At 35.4% G+C, this 17665-nt stretch overlaps 3 protein-coding genes across 3 annotated transcripts; all 3 read right to left on the bottom strand.

Annotated features, from left to right (window-relative positions):
• Window positions 1-3899: 3899 nt before the first annotated feature.
• LOC117326513 (neuronal acetylcholine receptor subunit beta-3-like) lies at window positions 3900-5300 on the bottom strand. Its single transcript, XM_033883268.1, has one exon. It carries the CDS (start codon window positions 5298-5300, stop codon window positions 3900-3902), a length of 1401 nt encoding a protein of 466 aa, XP_033739159.1.
• A 1962-nt stretch (window positions 5301-7262) lies between these two features.
• Window positions 7263-8618, bottom strand: LOC117326512 (acetylcholine receptor subunit beta-like). The gene has a single exon (XM_033883267.1). The coding sequence runs from the start codon at window positions 8616-8618 to the stop codon at window positions 7263-7265; it is 1356 nt and encodes a 451-aa protein (XP_033739158.1).
• Window positions 8619-13225: 4607 nt separating this feature from the next.
• LOC117325905 lies at window positions 13226-17260 on the bottom strand. The gene is made up of 2 exons (XM_033882411.1): window positions 16672-17260; window positions 13226-16168 (listed from the first exon to the last, which is right to left on the bottom strand). Exons 1-2 carry the CDS (start codon window positions 17172-17174, stop codon window positions 15925-15927), a joined length of 747 nt encoding a protein of 248 aa, XP_033738302.1. The 5' UTR covers window positions 17175-17260; the 3' UTR covers window positions 13226-15924.
• Between the last annotated feature and the right edge of the window lie 405 nt (window positions 17261-17665).

Genomic DNA, 17665 nt, shown 5'->3' with positions numbered 1-17665 from the left:
GCGAATGTTGATATCATTTACTACATGTCGCATTTTCAGTTCATGTGAGCCGAAATTTGAAAGGTCAAATACAACGGCATAGGGTATTTTTCGTACAACTCGATCTTCCCTGTTACAAATATAGGTTCGGTAACGGAGAAAACCTCATGTGTTAATTAGTTTAAATCTACCCTGTCGACACATGCCTGATTTAGAATTTGACTTGTGAGCAACAGAGACAACAGACAACAAAAGTAGAGGAATTTGACACGAATTTCCAACCCGCAGCCCGAACATATTTTATATGAATTGATTTTCCATCATAAAGTTTTACAATAATTGTCTAAACAAGCTGATAATAATATATCATTTGAATTTCTTTGTTAAGCTTGATCACATGGAGAAATATTTTGATGAAAATCCTCGAGGTCAAATATACTTTTTGTATTGTGCACTTGATGAGCCTTGTTATCTTGAATTTGTCAGCTTTAATTAGTGACCTTAAACCGGTGACCTCAGGCTGTGCCCTTGAACTTGATCATTTTGATGTGAGGGTTGATCAGATACGTGTGAACTTGAACTCTTGGACATGAACTGGTAACCTTAAACCTGTGTTCTTGAACTTGTGTCCTTGACTTTGGTCCAGGTGATGTAAGGGATGATCAAACACTGATCAACAGTCTCATAATAGAGTAACTGTGACCAAAACACGCCACAGACAATAGTATAGCTTGTCAATAAGAGATGATGATTATTTAGTTGTGGGTTTTTGTATGTAAACATATATATATGTAAATCATGGGATGGAGATTAGTGCCAATTCCCCTTGTCACTATCAACTATTTAATATCTAACAACGGCAGCTTCGTCAGGAAAGGTTTAAAATATTCGTTTGCCAAATTGCAGATGGCGTAGGTTTAAAAAACATAAGTACATTTAAGCTTCATGTTGAATTTGCCTCTGTCCAGTTGGCATTCATATTGACTATGAATGCCAACTGAAAGCCGTTCAATGCTTATATTTACCATCTGCGATTTTTTATTTGTCGTGCGATTTTTTTTTTTGAAATTTTCAAATTCAAATTTCAGTTGGCAGTTCATAAGCTGGTGAACTCGCAACTGAATTGGTAGGGATATATAGTGGCAGTGCCATACAATGGTAAATATTTCGTTGTGAAGCCATGTTTTATTACCCTAGACCCCGGCTGTGTTGTCCTACATGCCGGGTATAACCACAAGGATGTGGGTGGAATGACCCCTCCCCTGTATTCTTACTTCCATCCTTCCAACAAATGAGTGTACATGTATATAGGGTATTACATTAACTGATAAATGTTCTACCTTTGGTTGAATTGCTTGAATTATTGGAATATTTCAAACTGATGAAGAATTTAATTGGTCGAAGTTTTTTCTAACACAAAGAAAGATGCATCGACGGAAACCACCAATGCGACCTGTCCTGTCGACCTCACACGATTCTATACTGTCGTACCACGAGACTCGGTATTGTCGACCTCACGAGAATCGTCGACACTGTCTATCGAGTCGGCACTGACTGAGTGTCGTGGGTTTCCGACAGTGAGAAATGGTTGCGGCATGATTTATTTGGAATTTATTTATATATTTATCATTTTTCGGCATAGCCGTATAATATTCTTTTGGCCCCGGTTATGACGCGACAGGTGGCGTTACTGGTAAAGATGAAGTTTGTGATTGGTCAATGAAGCGGCAAATGCAAAATGCAAATATGCAGTTAAAAACGAAACAAAGTGGATGTATTTTTTTTCAAATAACACATTAATAAACTTATATTCCTGATTCAAATGCAGTCTTATTATCATCAAAAATGATTCAAACTGATTTGTTATCGTTGCTGAAACGCATTAGTTCGTTAATTTATTTCACCAGCAGTTTTACATTATAACTACCAGCATTAAACTATTGCGTTTATCTTTTTTAAAGATATTTCTTGTTTACGTTTCACTTCGACGAAAATATTATTCTTTATTAATTACCTTCTATGATTAGTCTTTGTCTTAGTCTAGGATCATCAACGGAGAACTGCTGTTATAGACGACGGCGTTATACGTCCCATGATAAATAAGATCCTACAAACCTATATCTACCCATGCACATTGTGGTTAACATTTTATTTTACATTCAAGTATGTCACAAGCCAACTATTATGATACATTAGAATCCAATGGCGATTACAAATATTTTTGTGGCTTTGGCACATTCGACTTCTGTGATTTAAAGAAAATGGAGTCAATAATCTTTTTATCCAAGCTGCATGCAATATGACTTTTGACCTCATAATTATTGGGAAGAAGTCATAAACATAGTTACACAAATGACGAAAGAAGACAATTTTACTGAAACCTGCCTGATCTCGAACTCTCGATCTACGTCATCTAATCTCCTAGCCAGAAATACCCGCAGCTTATACCACTGCACCACATCCACGTCCTAAAAAGAACTCATCAATAGCGCAGTGATGATCGGCTCGATACCTTGATATGATCATAGTGAAAAATCGTCTGTTAGATTATTTATATCTCAATACCTAGATCGCAATGTATTACATACATGCATGCGAATTGCATATAAGTCATGTATATATAAGGGGAGATCCAATAACATTAAAACATTACAATCGATTTGGAATATATCGTAATGTATCGTAGAGGAGTAGAAATTACAAGTATAATTTTAATCAGATTGAGGGGAAATCATGACGCACCATGCCATACAATCACGTGTCCTTGGTGTTGGTTAGCGAACTCACTCAAGAAGAAATTTAAGAAAAACATAATTTTGTCAGTGAGACTAATGCATACCATATGTTTTATGCGTTAAATGTGAAAACCATTCGTGTTCAAACATAAGATATTTTTTATCTCGTAGGTTCTGACGTCATAGCTTATCAAAAATCAACTGTTCGTGATGTTTTAAATGGGCACAGTTGTCTGAAAATGAACATAAACACATTTTTTTAGAGATATTACGACAGAGTCTGTCAATGAAAGCCCACACATCAACGTCACGCGCTACACCTTATTTTTCGTGACTGTATTTTATGAGTTAGACAGGTTCAAACTTACAAATAGATTGCTGTGATTTCATGTACACGTACATATAAATACATGAAACTATTTATTACAAGTTAAAATGCAAATTAACCTACGCATATTCCCTGGAGGCAAATGATACGTAGGTACTTTAAAATATATATTTATCGCTTCATTGGATCTTATAGTCAGCAAACCATGTCATGTACAGACTGAAAGGTTTGAGGTGTGCTACTCAAAACTACCAATAGTAAAATAAATATATGAGTTGAATCAGTATCATTACGACAATTTGGCGCGAGAAATACCGTTCTTCTGATGCGAATGGTTTTGAGTCAGGCGAGATCGAATATTGAATAAGAATGTAACACATTAGCTGAGGAAAATAGTTTTTATATTCACGCTTGATGGACTAGCAATTAGCCTTCTTATACAGCAAACATGAGCCAGTATAGATCGTGTGAACATTACATTTACATGTATGACAAGACTAGATTTGACATTTATTCAGGCATGACAAGTATTCAATCAATTTCTATCAGACATCTTATGAAATATATACAGCATAATTAGGTATGGTCTCTTACATTCTCTCGTGAAACACATGATCTGGCATTGGTGTGAATTAATTCAACACAGCGTGCCATGTATGGTGGAAACCATCGCACGTTATAATCTTAGTATAGGGAATAAGAACAAAGAACGTTAGAAATGTTTGTTACATTAACTAACACGACCAATTGTCTTTTTAATGATGTTTGTGGTAAATCACAGTAAATACTCTAACATTTATGATATACATGTATTCAAATATAAAAATGTATTATGAATATAATTTAAATGAATAGAATCAAAAGTCAGTATTCCAATAATACGCAGAGTCTATGATTTCAATAACAACAATACAAACGTTGAGGAATATAAACAACAACAGACAAGCGTTGTCGAAACACTTGGCTACATCGTTCCATGTAACAGTCGTATTTGTGTCGTCTGCTGCCAATTCTACCGGGCCTTCTGGAGCCGTATGTCGACTATTGCTCTGGTTAGCCTTTTGTTGTAAAGGTTCATGGTGTCTTCGGTCAGTATTTTCATTAGGATACCCTCTGTTTTTACCATATACCGTGTTATCACGATGATACCGGTCGTTTTCGGAACGCCAGTATCTCGGATCAGTTCTATTTGGTTCAATGACATCATCATCATTCCTTGCCCCTTTCTTCACAGTTGTCTTTCTTCTCGAACACCTCAAGACAAAACGTTTCATCCAATCAGGGATCGGTTTATCATCCTTATTATTGTACAATATCAGCGTAAACACAGTGAAGACCATGATGAGGGCACTGACAATGAGTTCAGAGAGGATGAACACAGACACGCGAGCAATGTGAGGTTCGGACGTACTTGGCAGTTTGTCTGACACAATAGAAAGAAACACCGCCATGGCAAGCAGCACAGTTACTCCAAACGCACTCCTCTCTCCCGGATCCGGAGGAAGAAGGAAAACAAAAATATTGAGCCCAGCAACTACTACTATTGGCAAGATAAGATTCAGTATAATGAAAAGAGGACGTCTTTGAAATTTTATCACCATTATGACCAAATCGCCATCACTGTGTTCCGATACATGCATTTCGGTTGAGAGAATCTTCCACGCACCATTTTCGACGAAATCATTTTGTGTCATAGTATCGAGTGGAAGTCTGAAATCAAATGTACCTTTGCCGTATGCCCACGGAATGATGTATATTTCACATTTTTGTCGGTCCATAGGGTAGTAAGCTATGTCTGCTGTGCATGAAACCTGAAATAAGTCTGGGACGGTCCAACGTGCCCATCCGTCAGAAGTGTATGTTACTTGTACGAAATCATACCCAATCTTTTTCACATCAGTATATGGTTTCGCAACGAACAGATGTGGGATCCATACCTTAGACTGTGGAATCATCACGGTAGTTGTGTTTCCATGTTCAAGAGGATTCCAGACCATCCTGTCGTCCCGCCATTCAATGCTGGAATATCCCAGAAATGCCAGCTTTCCGGCTTTATCGTCAAACTCGTTGAGTGTAAACAAATTAAACTGTATATAAAGGACAATAGGTTGAGACTGGTTGAAATTCGGTCCGAGATCTTTTTTGTACTCATTCAAAATTTTGTCGTTTAACTTTTGTACATCGTCTCTTGTTGTGCTTTGGACCCCATTTAAACAAACACACGCTGTCACCAGTAAAATATTATAAACTCCAAACATATCTTAAATCTTGAATTGCTGATCGATAGAATGAGAACTCAGGGAAAAGCCTTCTGAGTGACGGAACAGCTTAATATACATCAATCTCAGTAAAATTGACACTGTTGTATAGCATACGTATTTATAAAGCAGGCTTTACGCTTCGTTGCACATGACTTAACACCGTCTATGTATATCGTAAATATAACGCAAAGTTTTCTATTCAATCGATTTATGAACCACACAGGCCGTTAAAATCCTTCCAATTTTATATTTCCTATATATTACTGAGAAAACAAAGTTTTACAAAATTTTATTTTTGAATTCACATGTATCCATGACATGATTCTCATATGGTGTATGTACGTATTAGGTAATATAGAAACAGTCACAGTAAATTTTTCATTATTTATTTATAGCAACCCATCTATCTTAGCTTTGAAGTGATGGATATTTTTATCGGTCTTACGGTCTTGCTTATGGTACTGTTACTACATGTATGTTATGAATTGTATGTGGCGGTGTATAAATTTAGAAATCACGTGTGTTTTGTGAAATAAATTGGTGGTAATTGAATTATTTATTACTACCATATATAGCTTTAATCATCACTCAAAACTCAGTTACCATTGACAAGTCATACGAAATAATGTTTGCGCAGTTTCAGTTATTCTTGGTTCCTACTGTATCTGGTGGTTATCTTTGTGTGTCTAATGTACAATCCCTCAAAAGTTGAGGATCGAGAAAAGAATATTATGTTGTTAGTGTTTAGTTAAACTCAATAATAGAGTTTACAACGTAACATTAACTTTGTTTACCTTCATAGTTTCCCTTTGCGGCAGGGTAAATTATTACCGTTTACTCAGTGGGGAAATTGAATGCGATGCCAACTTCGCAAACATGGTTTTCAGAAACGGTAATTCTACATTTGCTACATTCCTTATATTGATGTAGATATCCATTGATTAAATGATCACTTTTTGTATTAAGATAGAGTCAGATTTTTGGATAGAACATGTGATATCAAACCAACTAATGATTCTATGTATTTGTACTTAAGTGCAATCTGATTAAATTGCTGATCCTTATTCGCACTCAATTACAAAGAGGATCAGACATCATCCATTAGGGTCACGTTCCGATGACCTTTTGTATTGACCAATTCAATTACTACTTTCAGAATTTTTGAAGTGAATTTTCGATGTCCGAAATAGTTAATCCTAACAATGTCTGAAGTAATTTCGTCCCAAGTAGCCTTTAGTTTCCGAAGTAGCCTTCAATTACCTGCACGATGTGACGAATTAAATTGGTGAAATTGACATGGCCAAGTGACAATTCGTCTTGATAGTCAACGACGGATGGGGTAAATGTTATCAGAAAATGTTGTCTGGGGTAAATGTTATCAGAAAATGTTGTCTGGGGTAAATGTTATCAGAAAATGTTGTCTGGGGTAAATGTTATCAGAAAATGTTGTTAGATGATCTATGTAACGGAGTGATAATAAAGATATGTATTTAAACCAGATTTACCTAAGTTTAACTAATACACAAAGTAAATGATATTATATTGCATTTTTATTTATACATTTATGTAGGTTGTTCCCATGCTTATTGATTGTTTACAATGCATTTTATTGCTCACTAATTTGAAACACACGGTCTTCTTTCCTTGTAAGTTTCCAAGGGTGTCCGCGCAAATTTAGATTTTTATTCATAGTTTGCCCTGGTTTATCCATCTTGAGTTAAATTATGATTTCGGTATTACATCAGTATTCTCTTGTTTTATCCTGTTTTTCGAAAATCTCGATATAAATAATAAAACGCTCCCTTAAAACTTGTATATTTATTTTGTGGATAACCCCTAAATCAACAACAAGATGAAAGAGGTATTGATTCCAACTATTGTTTAATAATCGATGAGTTTTACATTAGAGTGAGAGTATTTTGTTCAATAACATGTTACATTGTCACATTATTCAAATAACTAAGAGTGTCTATTCCTTTCGCTGCAATGATAACTATATTTAAGAATGAAAATAAAGCCAAACAGAATTTGTCGAACCACTTTAGCAACATCATTCCATGTTACGATTGGTGTATCCTCTACATCCGTTGACCCTTCACACAGATCTTCAGAACTGGTGTATGGAGGGTCTCTATAGTCCTGGGTATAACTGCATTGGTGTTCTCCGAGTCTTAATTGTTCAACGTGATATCCTCTGTATATTTCAATTGAGTCTATTCCATGTTTGTAACGGCCATTTCCCTGGTTACTTCGTTTTACACCTCTGCGAACATCAACTTCAGGGTTGTCCATATGTCTATGTACGCGTGGGTCTCGTTGTTTGTGTTTCTGCTGTTTGGAACGTTTTGACACAAGTCGTCTGATCCACCCCGGGATAGGTTGATCGTCTGGCTTGTTGTACAGTAAAAGGCTTATCATTGCAAATAACATAATCAACGCACTAAGTGTCAGTTCAGCAGCAATGTATATTGAAACACGGGCAATGTGTGGGTCTGATGTGCTGGGCAATTTGTCGGACACAATAGAAAGAAACACTGCCATGGAGAGCAGCACAGTTACTCCAAACGCACTCCTCTCTCCCGGATCGGGAGGAAGAAGGAAAACAAACACGTTCAACACTTCAACTACTAGTATTGGCAGGAGAAGATTCAGTATTATGAAAAGGGGACGTCTTTGAAAGTTTATCACCATAACGACATATTCATTATCTATATGTTGGGCTACATACAGTTCGGTTGAGAGAATCTTCCAAGCACCATTTTCGACGAAATCAGTTTGTGTCATAGTATTAAGTGGAAGTCTGAAATCAAATGTACTTTCCTCGTATGACCAGGGACTGATGTATATCTCACATTTTTGTCGGTCCATAGGGAAGTAAGCTATATCTGCTGTGCATGAAATATCAAACAAGTCTGGGACAGCCCAACGTGCCCATCCGTCAGAAGTGTATGTTACTTGTACGAAATCATACCCAATCTTTTTCACATTAGTATGTGGTTTTGCAACGAACAGATGTGGGATCCATACCTTAGACTGTGGCATCATCACTGTAGTTGTGTTTCCATGTTCAAGGGGATTCCAGACCATCCTGTCGTCCCGCCATTCAATGTTTGAAAGTCCAAGGAACACAAGTTTTCCGGCTATATCATCGAATTCGTTGAGAGTGAACAAATTGAACGACAGTTGAAGAAGAATTGGTTGCGATTGGTTGAAATTAGGTCCGAGATCTTTGTTGTATGTTTGTAAAAGTTTGTCATGTAAGACTTGTGTATCAAGTCTCGTAGAAGTTTGGACTCCCGATATACTCGAGTACATTATCACCAAAACATTGAATACTGTAATCATTTCTAAAAGTTAAGTCTTCTTGTTTTTCGTCTATAATCCTTCTCTTGTGAATCCACCTGAACCCTATACGTTTAAAATTGAATGCGTGAATATATGTACAAACTTAATCGGTTACACAAGAATGCACCCGACACCAGATCATCGTCAATCACGCGTGTCAATTGTATACTTAAATAATATGTCCATGTAGTTTAGCTTTCGTTAATTAAGGAATAACATTATCATCAAATATAAAATTTAATAAAATACACGAAATTATTTTGTGCCCGTTAGCACAGCCCGAATGTTTTGGTGTTTCATGTAGACAAACTAGGTGAATTATATATCAATACAAGGTATACAAGACATACATGCAAGTAAACTTAACACTTACTACCTGATGTTTAGTCATGCTGAACCATCTAAACACATTAACCATGAATGCATTTATAGGTAAGGATAAGTAAGTTCATTCTATAATACGCAATATTCAGCTTAAATCTACCTACATGTAGCTGTCGGATTGAATCCTAAAAAATGTCGTATTTATGAAACTAAAGCTGATATATATGCCAAGGTTGTGATTGAACCTAGTTGCCCAGTACAACATTATAAATGTTGCGTTTACAGCACCAATTAGTCTTACAATGCAAGTCTAAACAATTATTTCTATTGCGCTTGCATCAAAAGCGCCTTGGTGTGTACAAATGTAAACTGGGATTTATTACTGATGGTTGGGATATTCTCCACAAGTACAGTTCTCAAGATGATTTTCTTAATTTAGATAAATTTCCATCTTATTTCAAATGGAAAATTTTGGTAAAATATGTTTTATTATGTAAAGAATCAACTGACCGACAATCTCGTGTGCATAGTTTTATTTTATTAGATTCCGAACTCTACATCATTCTATGACGCCGTCTGTCGTCTTGTCCTTTTCAAAACAGTACTTCAGTTTTAACAGGGCGTGCAAATCTGTTGCTAAAATGTAAATAATTCCTCCAGATTGTGAGCCTTTATGTGCACGTTACAGTGGTTTTTATGAGGATACAGTTGTTCACCGTTCATTAGTCTGTAGAGAGTCAAAATATGGCTAATTTGCGAGACACATGCTAAACAATTTTGTCAACAAATATCCCGTTAATGTATATGCGACCCTCGGTCAAGCAGACAGAGGTTCAAATTTCTAACTTATTTGGTGTCCCAAGTGAAGCTGGATGTGCAGCATTTCCATATGATGAACTGCCCATTATATCCTTTACTAAAGATTGCCTATTTTTTCTGTAAAGGCGAATGTTGTACGTTTGCTATATTTTCAATACGCTGTCATTTATATATAACTGTTTAAAAGTATGTAATTTTAGACCAAGTCATCCTTGATGAATATATGGCTTCTTATTATTGATGATCCAGTACTTATGTCAATGTTGACGTGGCAAGAGTTGATATGACCAACACAGAAGCTGAGCCCTCGACAGGATTGATCAGGCTACCAGGAAACTGAATATGTGTGTGTGTGTGTGTGTGTGTGTGTGTGTGGGGTGGGTGTGTGTGTGTGTGTGTGTGCGCGCGCGTGTGTGTGTGTGTGTGAGAATGTATGTTTATCAGAATATATATACAAGTATAGAAGTATGTATGTTTTTTTTATGTATTTATCTCCTTGTAGTTTAATTGATGGATTGTGATGATGATGAGTATGATACGATTATGATTATGATGACAGGCAAACCATACCAACTGGAATTGATGTGTGTTTGTGTGTGTGAGGTTCTTATATATTTATGTATTAAAATGTCTTTAAAAAAAATATATGGCTTCTTATTATTGATGATCCATTACATATGTCAATGTTTGCACCTCTAATTTTCAAATATCTATCTACACTTAATTCATTTTTCTTTTTCATTGTACTCTTCCTTATTTTGGAGGAAATAACGAGCTGATTGAATTAATGAAAATGCTGGACATCATCACCGATAAATTCAATTTTAGGTCATTTACAAACATACTGAAATAACGTGGAATATCATTCCCCTTGTAAGACTTCGGTTTTGTTTTTTTTAATATCAAATTTCATGTCTACCATAATACTTGATTTTGTATTACTATACAAAGGATAGATCACATTTAAACTTATCTATGTCCCCAAATTTAGAAAAAATTTAATACCAAAACTGACACGATCAATCGAGTTAATGGCATTTTTTTCAAGTGAAAAAATCATCAGCGAATTATTTTCTGATTCTATAATAATTTGTTAATTAAGGAATGCAATGTAAGAAATTTGATCAACTGTACCCAACCCACATGTAGTAATTAGCGGGCACAAGACATTAGATCAACTGTGCCAAAACCATATGTAGTTAACAAGCACAAGAAATTGGATCAACTGTACCCAAACCATATGTAGTTAACAGGCACAAGAAATTCGATCAACTTCCCTAACTACATATAGCAAGCAGACACAAGAAATTGGATCATCTTTACCTAACCTACATGTAGTTAGCGGGCAAAAAAATGGATAAACTGATAAAAAAAAAAAAAAAATTCTTTGGAGTATGCCAAAAATGTTTATACCAATACACAATCTTTAGCGAGTTAATTGCTTGGTAGTTGTTATGGTCTATATGTGTAAGTTGATGAAGATTTGGACTCAATTAGTTGGGTTGCTACCAGGTATAGGAGCCTTTATAAAGGAAGAACATGTGAAAAGTATTCATACCTGCATTGTCAATCGCATAAGGGTATGAGTACTTTTAATGTTGATCCTCTGAGTCTTGCTCTCACACGGCTGTATCCAGAAAACTTGCGGATAAGGTATTCTTGAGTCGCTTGTCAAAGGTAGATTTAAGCTAGAGTACAGTGATATTTGTGGAATATTGCAGAAATGGGGGCCGCTTCTTCAAATCTGTAAAGTCCCTATAAGAGATTCCTTGCAATTCCGTGTCATTTATATGTATCAGTTATCCATTTGGACATTCACTTTACTTTGATTTTCGTCCAGTACGTTCCTTTGTTTTAATTACATTTATCATAATATTGATAAGATGTTCGTTTTATTTATTACAATCTGTTTTACAGAAATTATGTGACACCTTGTGTGTATGGGAGAGAAGTGTGATGGGAAAGTGTATCGTCAATAGTAATAAATAATGTGCGATGCTATGTTTATGAATTTAAATGTAATGCTACATTGTACCTTATTTTGAACTATGTGTTCTTTCCAACAGAGTTCTGTAGGAAGAACCCCTGGTATCGATGATGATGAATATGAAGATTGTATAATGGTATTACTCAAATAATTCTTAATTTTGTGGTATTTCTGCAAAGTAGTTAAAGTTTCGAAGAAAGCTTAGTCAAGATGCTATATGTTCATTGAAATAATTTATCTACCTAATAAAGGTACTAAACAAAAGGCATAGCAATATGTGTACGGAAAAAAAGTGTTAATTTCTGATTTTGATGTTGTCTTCAGAACAGTCAAAACCCTAGGGATAGAGAAGTAAATAACAATCTATACGATAGGTCTTCGAGTCAAAGCATTTTTTTGTACAACACCTGTATATTAATTGTGTAATAAGACAGGTGTCTGATTCTGGTTAGTCTAGTAGGGGTGGGGCTATTTTTCTGATATGCTAACCCGAAGCAGACGTCTGTGGTAATAGTGAGGCAATGGATGTTAATATACTGCACATTGTGATTCACCGAGTGTAAATGGTAAAAATCTCATTTCTTGTATCACATATTTGTGACTTTTTCATCATATTATTTACCATAAAGCTTTCTTTCCTTGCACAAAATGGATTATTTGTGTGTTAAAAAATTACCCCTTTCCCCAGATAAAATGATAAAAAATATCTGGGCGTTTTTTGTGCGAGTATTTTATAAAGTAGATGTATATTTTCCCTCAAAATTATAAAATATGCCTGATGGTATGAGATGAGGTAGATTATTTTTTTACATAAAGAGCAAGGCTTTGCTCAAAGGATAATAAAACTCATCTGAGGGGTCAACATTCAGACATACAATCCTTAAAGCTAACTTGTCTGGGGTCAACATTAATGAGTAGACTGTCCCAAATGATAACTCGTCTGTGTGATCAACATTTACACAAACAACCCCAAATAACAACTCGTCTGTGGCATCAACATTTACGCAGACAATCCCAAATAATAACTCGTCTGTGGCATCAACATTTACGCAGACAATCCCAAATGATAACTCGTCTGTGGGATAAACATTTAGACAGACAATCCAAAATGATAACTCCTGTGTAGGATCAACATCTACACTGACAATCCAAAATAACTCGTCTTTGGGATCAACATTTACGAAAACAATCCTAAATGAGAACTCGTCTGTGGCATCAACATTTAGACAGACAATCACAAATGAGAACTCGTGTGTGGGATCAACATTTTCACAAACGATCCCAAATGACAACTCGTGTGTGGGATCAACATTTACACAGACAACCCGCTATGACAATTCGTGTGAAATCCATTCAAGCGATCAGGACTAGTAGAGATTTAAAAAAGCAGGAGTATATTACATGGTTCTAATTAGGCCTGGGGTGAATGACACACCAAACACATGCATGAATATGCTAGTTTTTATTGTGTATAGAATAAATTACAAATTGTGTAGACAAAATACAACGAATGAATTAAAATACAACAAAAGAATTAAAATAAAACAAAAGAATTAAATTACAACAAAGGAATTAATTTTACTGATAAAACAGTTTTGATTCATGCTGTGGTAAAAATGTCCAAAATAGAAGAGACAACAAATTATCACAAAAATAAATATTGCACAAGAAATCAACAAAAATTTGTCGTCTGGATATCATTTTTAAATGATTATAGCTTTAGATATCAGTCTATAGACTGGTCACAGCTATAGATGTCAGTCTATATAAACTGGTTACAGCTATAGATGTCAGTCTATAAACTGGTAACAGCTATAGATATCAGTCTATAGACTGGTTACAGCTATAGATGTCAGTCTATAAACTGGTAACAGCTATAGATGTCAGTCTATAAACTGGTAACAGCTATAGATGTCAGTCTATAAACTGGTTACAGCTATAGATGTCAGTCTATAAACTGGTAACAGCTATAGATGTCAGTCTATAAACTGGTTACAGCTATAGATGTCAGTCTATAAACTGGTTATAGCTATAGATGTCAGTCTATAAACTGGTTACAGCTATAGATGTCAGCCTATAAATCGGTCACAGCTATAGATGTCAGTCTATAAACTGGTTACAGCTATAGATGTCAGTCTATAAACTGGTTACAGCTATAGATGTCAGTCTATAAACTGGTAACAGCTATAGATGTCAGTCTATAAACTGGTTACATCTATAGATGTCAGTCTATAAACTGGTTACAGCTATAGATGTCAGTCTATAAACTGGTTACAGCTATAGATGTCAGTCTATAAACTGGTTACAGCTATAGATGTCAGTCTATCAACTGGTTACAGCCATAAATGTCAGTCTATAAACTGGTTACAGCTATAGATGTCAGTCTATATAAACTGGTTACAGCTATAGATGTCAGTCTATAAACTGGTTACAGCTATAGATGTCAGTCTATAAACTGGTTACAGCTATAGATGAGTCTATAAACTGGTTACAGCTATAGATGAGTCTATAAACTGGTTACAGCTATAGATATCAGTCTATAAACTGGTTACAGCTATAGATATCAGTCTATAAATTGGTTACAGCTATAGATGTCAGTCCATAAGCTGGTTACAGCTATAGATGAGTCTATAAACTGGTTACAGCTATAGATGAGTCTATCAACTGGTTACAGCTATAGATGTCAGTCTATAAATTGGTTACAGCTATAGATGAGTCTATCAACTGGTTACAGCTATAGATGTCAGTCTATAAACTGGTTACAGCTATAGATGAGTCTATCAACTGGTTACAGCTATAGATGTCAGTCTATAAACTGGTTACAGCTATAGATGTCAGTCTATAAATTGGTTACAGCTATAGATGTCAGTCTATAAACTGGTTACAGCTATAGATGTCAGTCTATAAACTGGTTACAGCTATAGATGAGTCTATCAACTGGTTACAGCTATAGATGTCAGTCTATAAACTGGTTACAGCTATAGATGAGTCTATCAACTGGTAGTTATTGAGGAATATGTGGTATGTTCTTTATCTTTATTTTCACATTCTAGCAGCTGAAGCCTAAATGTTATTTGTCTAGTTTCTGAAAGAACTTTTACATCAATACCATGAAACATGCTTTGCGTTAATAAAAACATTCAACTGAACAAAGAATTAGGCCACAATATGTCATCAAGACATCGGTAAATACAGTATAACTAGAATATACATGTATGTCATCCTTACAACTGTTAAATTAATTCACTACAAATAACTCAATAATGATTGTGTATAAATTTGTATAATTTTTGTTTATAATATTCATTAACAGTACATCAAGTAATTCAGGTAAACATACCTTCTAAAACACATAAAAAAATTAACAACATATCCTCAGATAACTTAGGTTTAAAGGATTGGGTTCTGAAATGTTACAATAGACAATGATATTGCAATAAATATATTGTATTTTACATCTTATCATGTACACTTTGATTATCACAGCATTTAGCAAAAAACTGAAAGCATGATTATATTTAGATCATTTGGCAATATTTTAAAACTTCCATTCCACACTATTAACTTCATTAACTTCTTTCTGCTCCTTTACAGAAAAAAAATCATTCATTGAAATTTTTTTTTTTTTAAATCACACACTTGTCATGAAATATAACAAAATAAATTAAATGTGAATATAATATATAAATGTATATTAAGAAAGTATTAGGTGTAGGTCTGTATAGATAGATAAAATATTTGATGTAGATTCCACAGATGATAATAAGTCTACATACTTTAACTGTTGTACATATAGATTAAGTATAATTAAGCAAATAGATATAATCATAAACATCATATACATGTATATATATATATATATATATCTATAATATAAATATGTTGGCAAGACCCAAGTGACATTGAAAGTTAATCATTAGTCAAGGTCAATCATTTGAATAAACATGTTAGATTTTCATACCAGAATGCTGCAGGCCTAATTATATATATATATATCTATAACTAGACCTTTTGCTGCTCATTCAAAGTATTTTAAAACTTTTTAACAAATATGTTGATTCTGGATGAATAGGCAAATATAGAAGACTGATGCTGTTCCTTCATACCATAATATAATGGCGATGACAAATTGTGTATTTGTGTAGGTCAGGTCTCATCCTCGCCTGTGGTCTGATCCTCGCCTGTGGTCTGATCCTCGCCTGTGGTCTGATCCTTGCCTGTGGTCTGATCCTCGCCTGTGGTCTGATCCTCGCCTGTGGTCTGATCCTTGCCTGTGGTCTGATCCTCGCCTGTGGTCTGATCCTTGCCTGTGGTCTGATCCTTGCCTGTGGTCTGATCCTCGCCTGTGGTCTCATCCTCGCCTCTGGGATGAACAACCCTTGGCACGTATCTGTAACAAAGAAATTGTTATTTATACCAGTATATGTGCATGAATAGCTATATTGAACACCTTTACATAACCAGAATATGAGATTCAGATATAGATTATAATAATACAATATAACTATCACTTAAATCACATTGGCATATAGTGAAGACATTCATTTTAATCGTTAATCTTGGGACCACAGACAAATACATGATTTCTGTTTTTTCAAGCTGTTAAAAATTGTAGAACTCATCGAGATTCTGTGAAGACAGCAGTCTGATCAATTCACTTCAAATTGGAGCATCCCGAGATTTAGTGTAATCAAACCTGGTAAATTATATAATCAGTTGCAATAATAAATTATATACTGTTCGGCTACAGTGAATTAACTTCTCTTTATCTTGATTGGTTAAGCGGAAGTCTAAATTATAAGCCATGCAGAGGTTTGATACCTAGCGAAGACATTAAAACAAATATATAATTTGTCAGCCTTCTGTCACCTCTAATATGTTGTATATACATACCTCACCTCATCCCAGTCACAGTTACTGACATCGATCTGGTACGGGATGTAGATATACACCCAGATTGGTCTACGCGCAACTCTGTATTCACCAGTCAGTGTTAACCACTGATTTTCGGCAATATCCAGCTGAGACATGTGATTCAAAATTTCAAAATTTTCTCCTTCTTTCACGAGCATCAACCTGGTATAGAAGTTGTCTCCAACTTTTTGATTAGTTACTCTTGCATACAGTTTCACATTTCCTCCAAGTTGCTTTATGACGTTTGCTATATCAATCCTCACCCGTCTAGTACCAAGCGGAGAAATCGTTGGCAGATCCCCATCATAGAGCGTGGCACAGAACCACACCCCATTAGGTACCAGATGGCGCTGTTCATTACTAACCATCATCATCCAGTCTTCGGGTGGATTGTATCGATGTGGCATCAGGATATTTGTTTGTTTTATCAGAGCTTCATTTCCTGCTGAAGTTGCGTGGTAGAAAAATGTTGGTCCATCCATGTTTTCAATTAATTATGATGTTTTCTATTCAGGCGTAGTTGGCCTCAGCAGAGACCTATATACCTATATGCCTCAGACCACAATTATACTTTGGCCTCAGACCACCTACTTCCGGGTCGTTGTACACGCACGTGTGTATCAAAGTTTAATTTCAATGCTATTTACGAGACTCAACCTCCGTATCAGTTTTAGATAACAAATCTGAAAGATGTAATTGGATTAAGGTCAAAGCATCACTTATGACTCATATTACTCGTGTCAATAACTAGAGATAAATAATGTATAGAGCCAGAGACATATATACAGAGAGATTAGTAACATCGCTATTTCCCCGTACACGTAGTGGCTCCCTTTATTCGTGACCACTCAAGAATATCCCTTATCGAGAGCGTCCCGTCTCCTATCAAACACACGCGAGCGCAGGTAAATCGGGCTTTGCGCATGTGTGTATCGTAGTATTGGAACTTATTCGACATGTTCTGGTTAATCCG

This window comes from Pecten maximus, chromosome 4, assembly GCF_902652985.1.
Source record: "Pecten maximus chromosome 4, xPecMax1.1, whole genome shotgun sequence".
Lineage (NCBI taxonomy): Eukaryota > Metazoa > Mollusca > Bivalvia > Pectinida > Pectinidae > Pecten > Pecten maximus.
The sequence above is the reverse complement of the archived record's forward strand: the minus strand, read 5'-3'. Positions and strand labels throughout refer to the sequence as shown.

What these genes read in the sequence shown, in the direction of transcription:
- LOC117326512 (XM_033883267.1), bottom strand. Translation starts at nt 8,618, where the DNA reads ATGTACTCGAGTATATCGGGAGTCCAAACTTCTACGAGACTTGATACA.
- LOC117325905 (XM_033882411.1), bottom strand. Translation starts at nt 17,174, where the DNA reads ATGGATGGACCAACATTTTTCTACCACGCAACTTCAGCAGGAAATGAA. An exon ending in TGTGACTGGGATGAGGTGAG is followed by an intron (nt 16,169 to 16,671) that starts GTATGTATATAC and finishes TCTTTGTTACAG; the next exon opens with ATACGTGCCAAGGGTTGTTC.
- LOC117326513 (XM_033883268.1), bottom strand. Translation starts at nt 5,300, where the DNA reads ATGTTTGGAGTTTATAATATTTTACTGGTGACAGCGTGTGTTTGTTTA.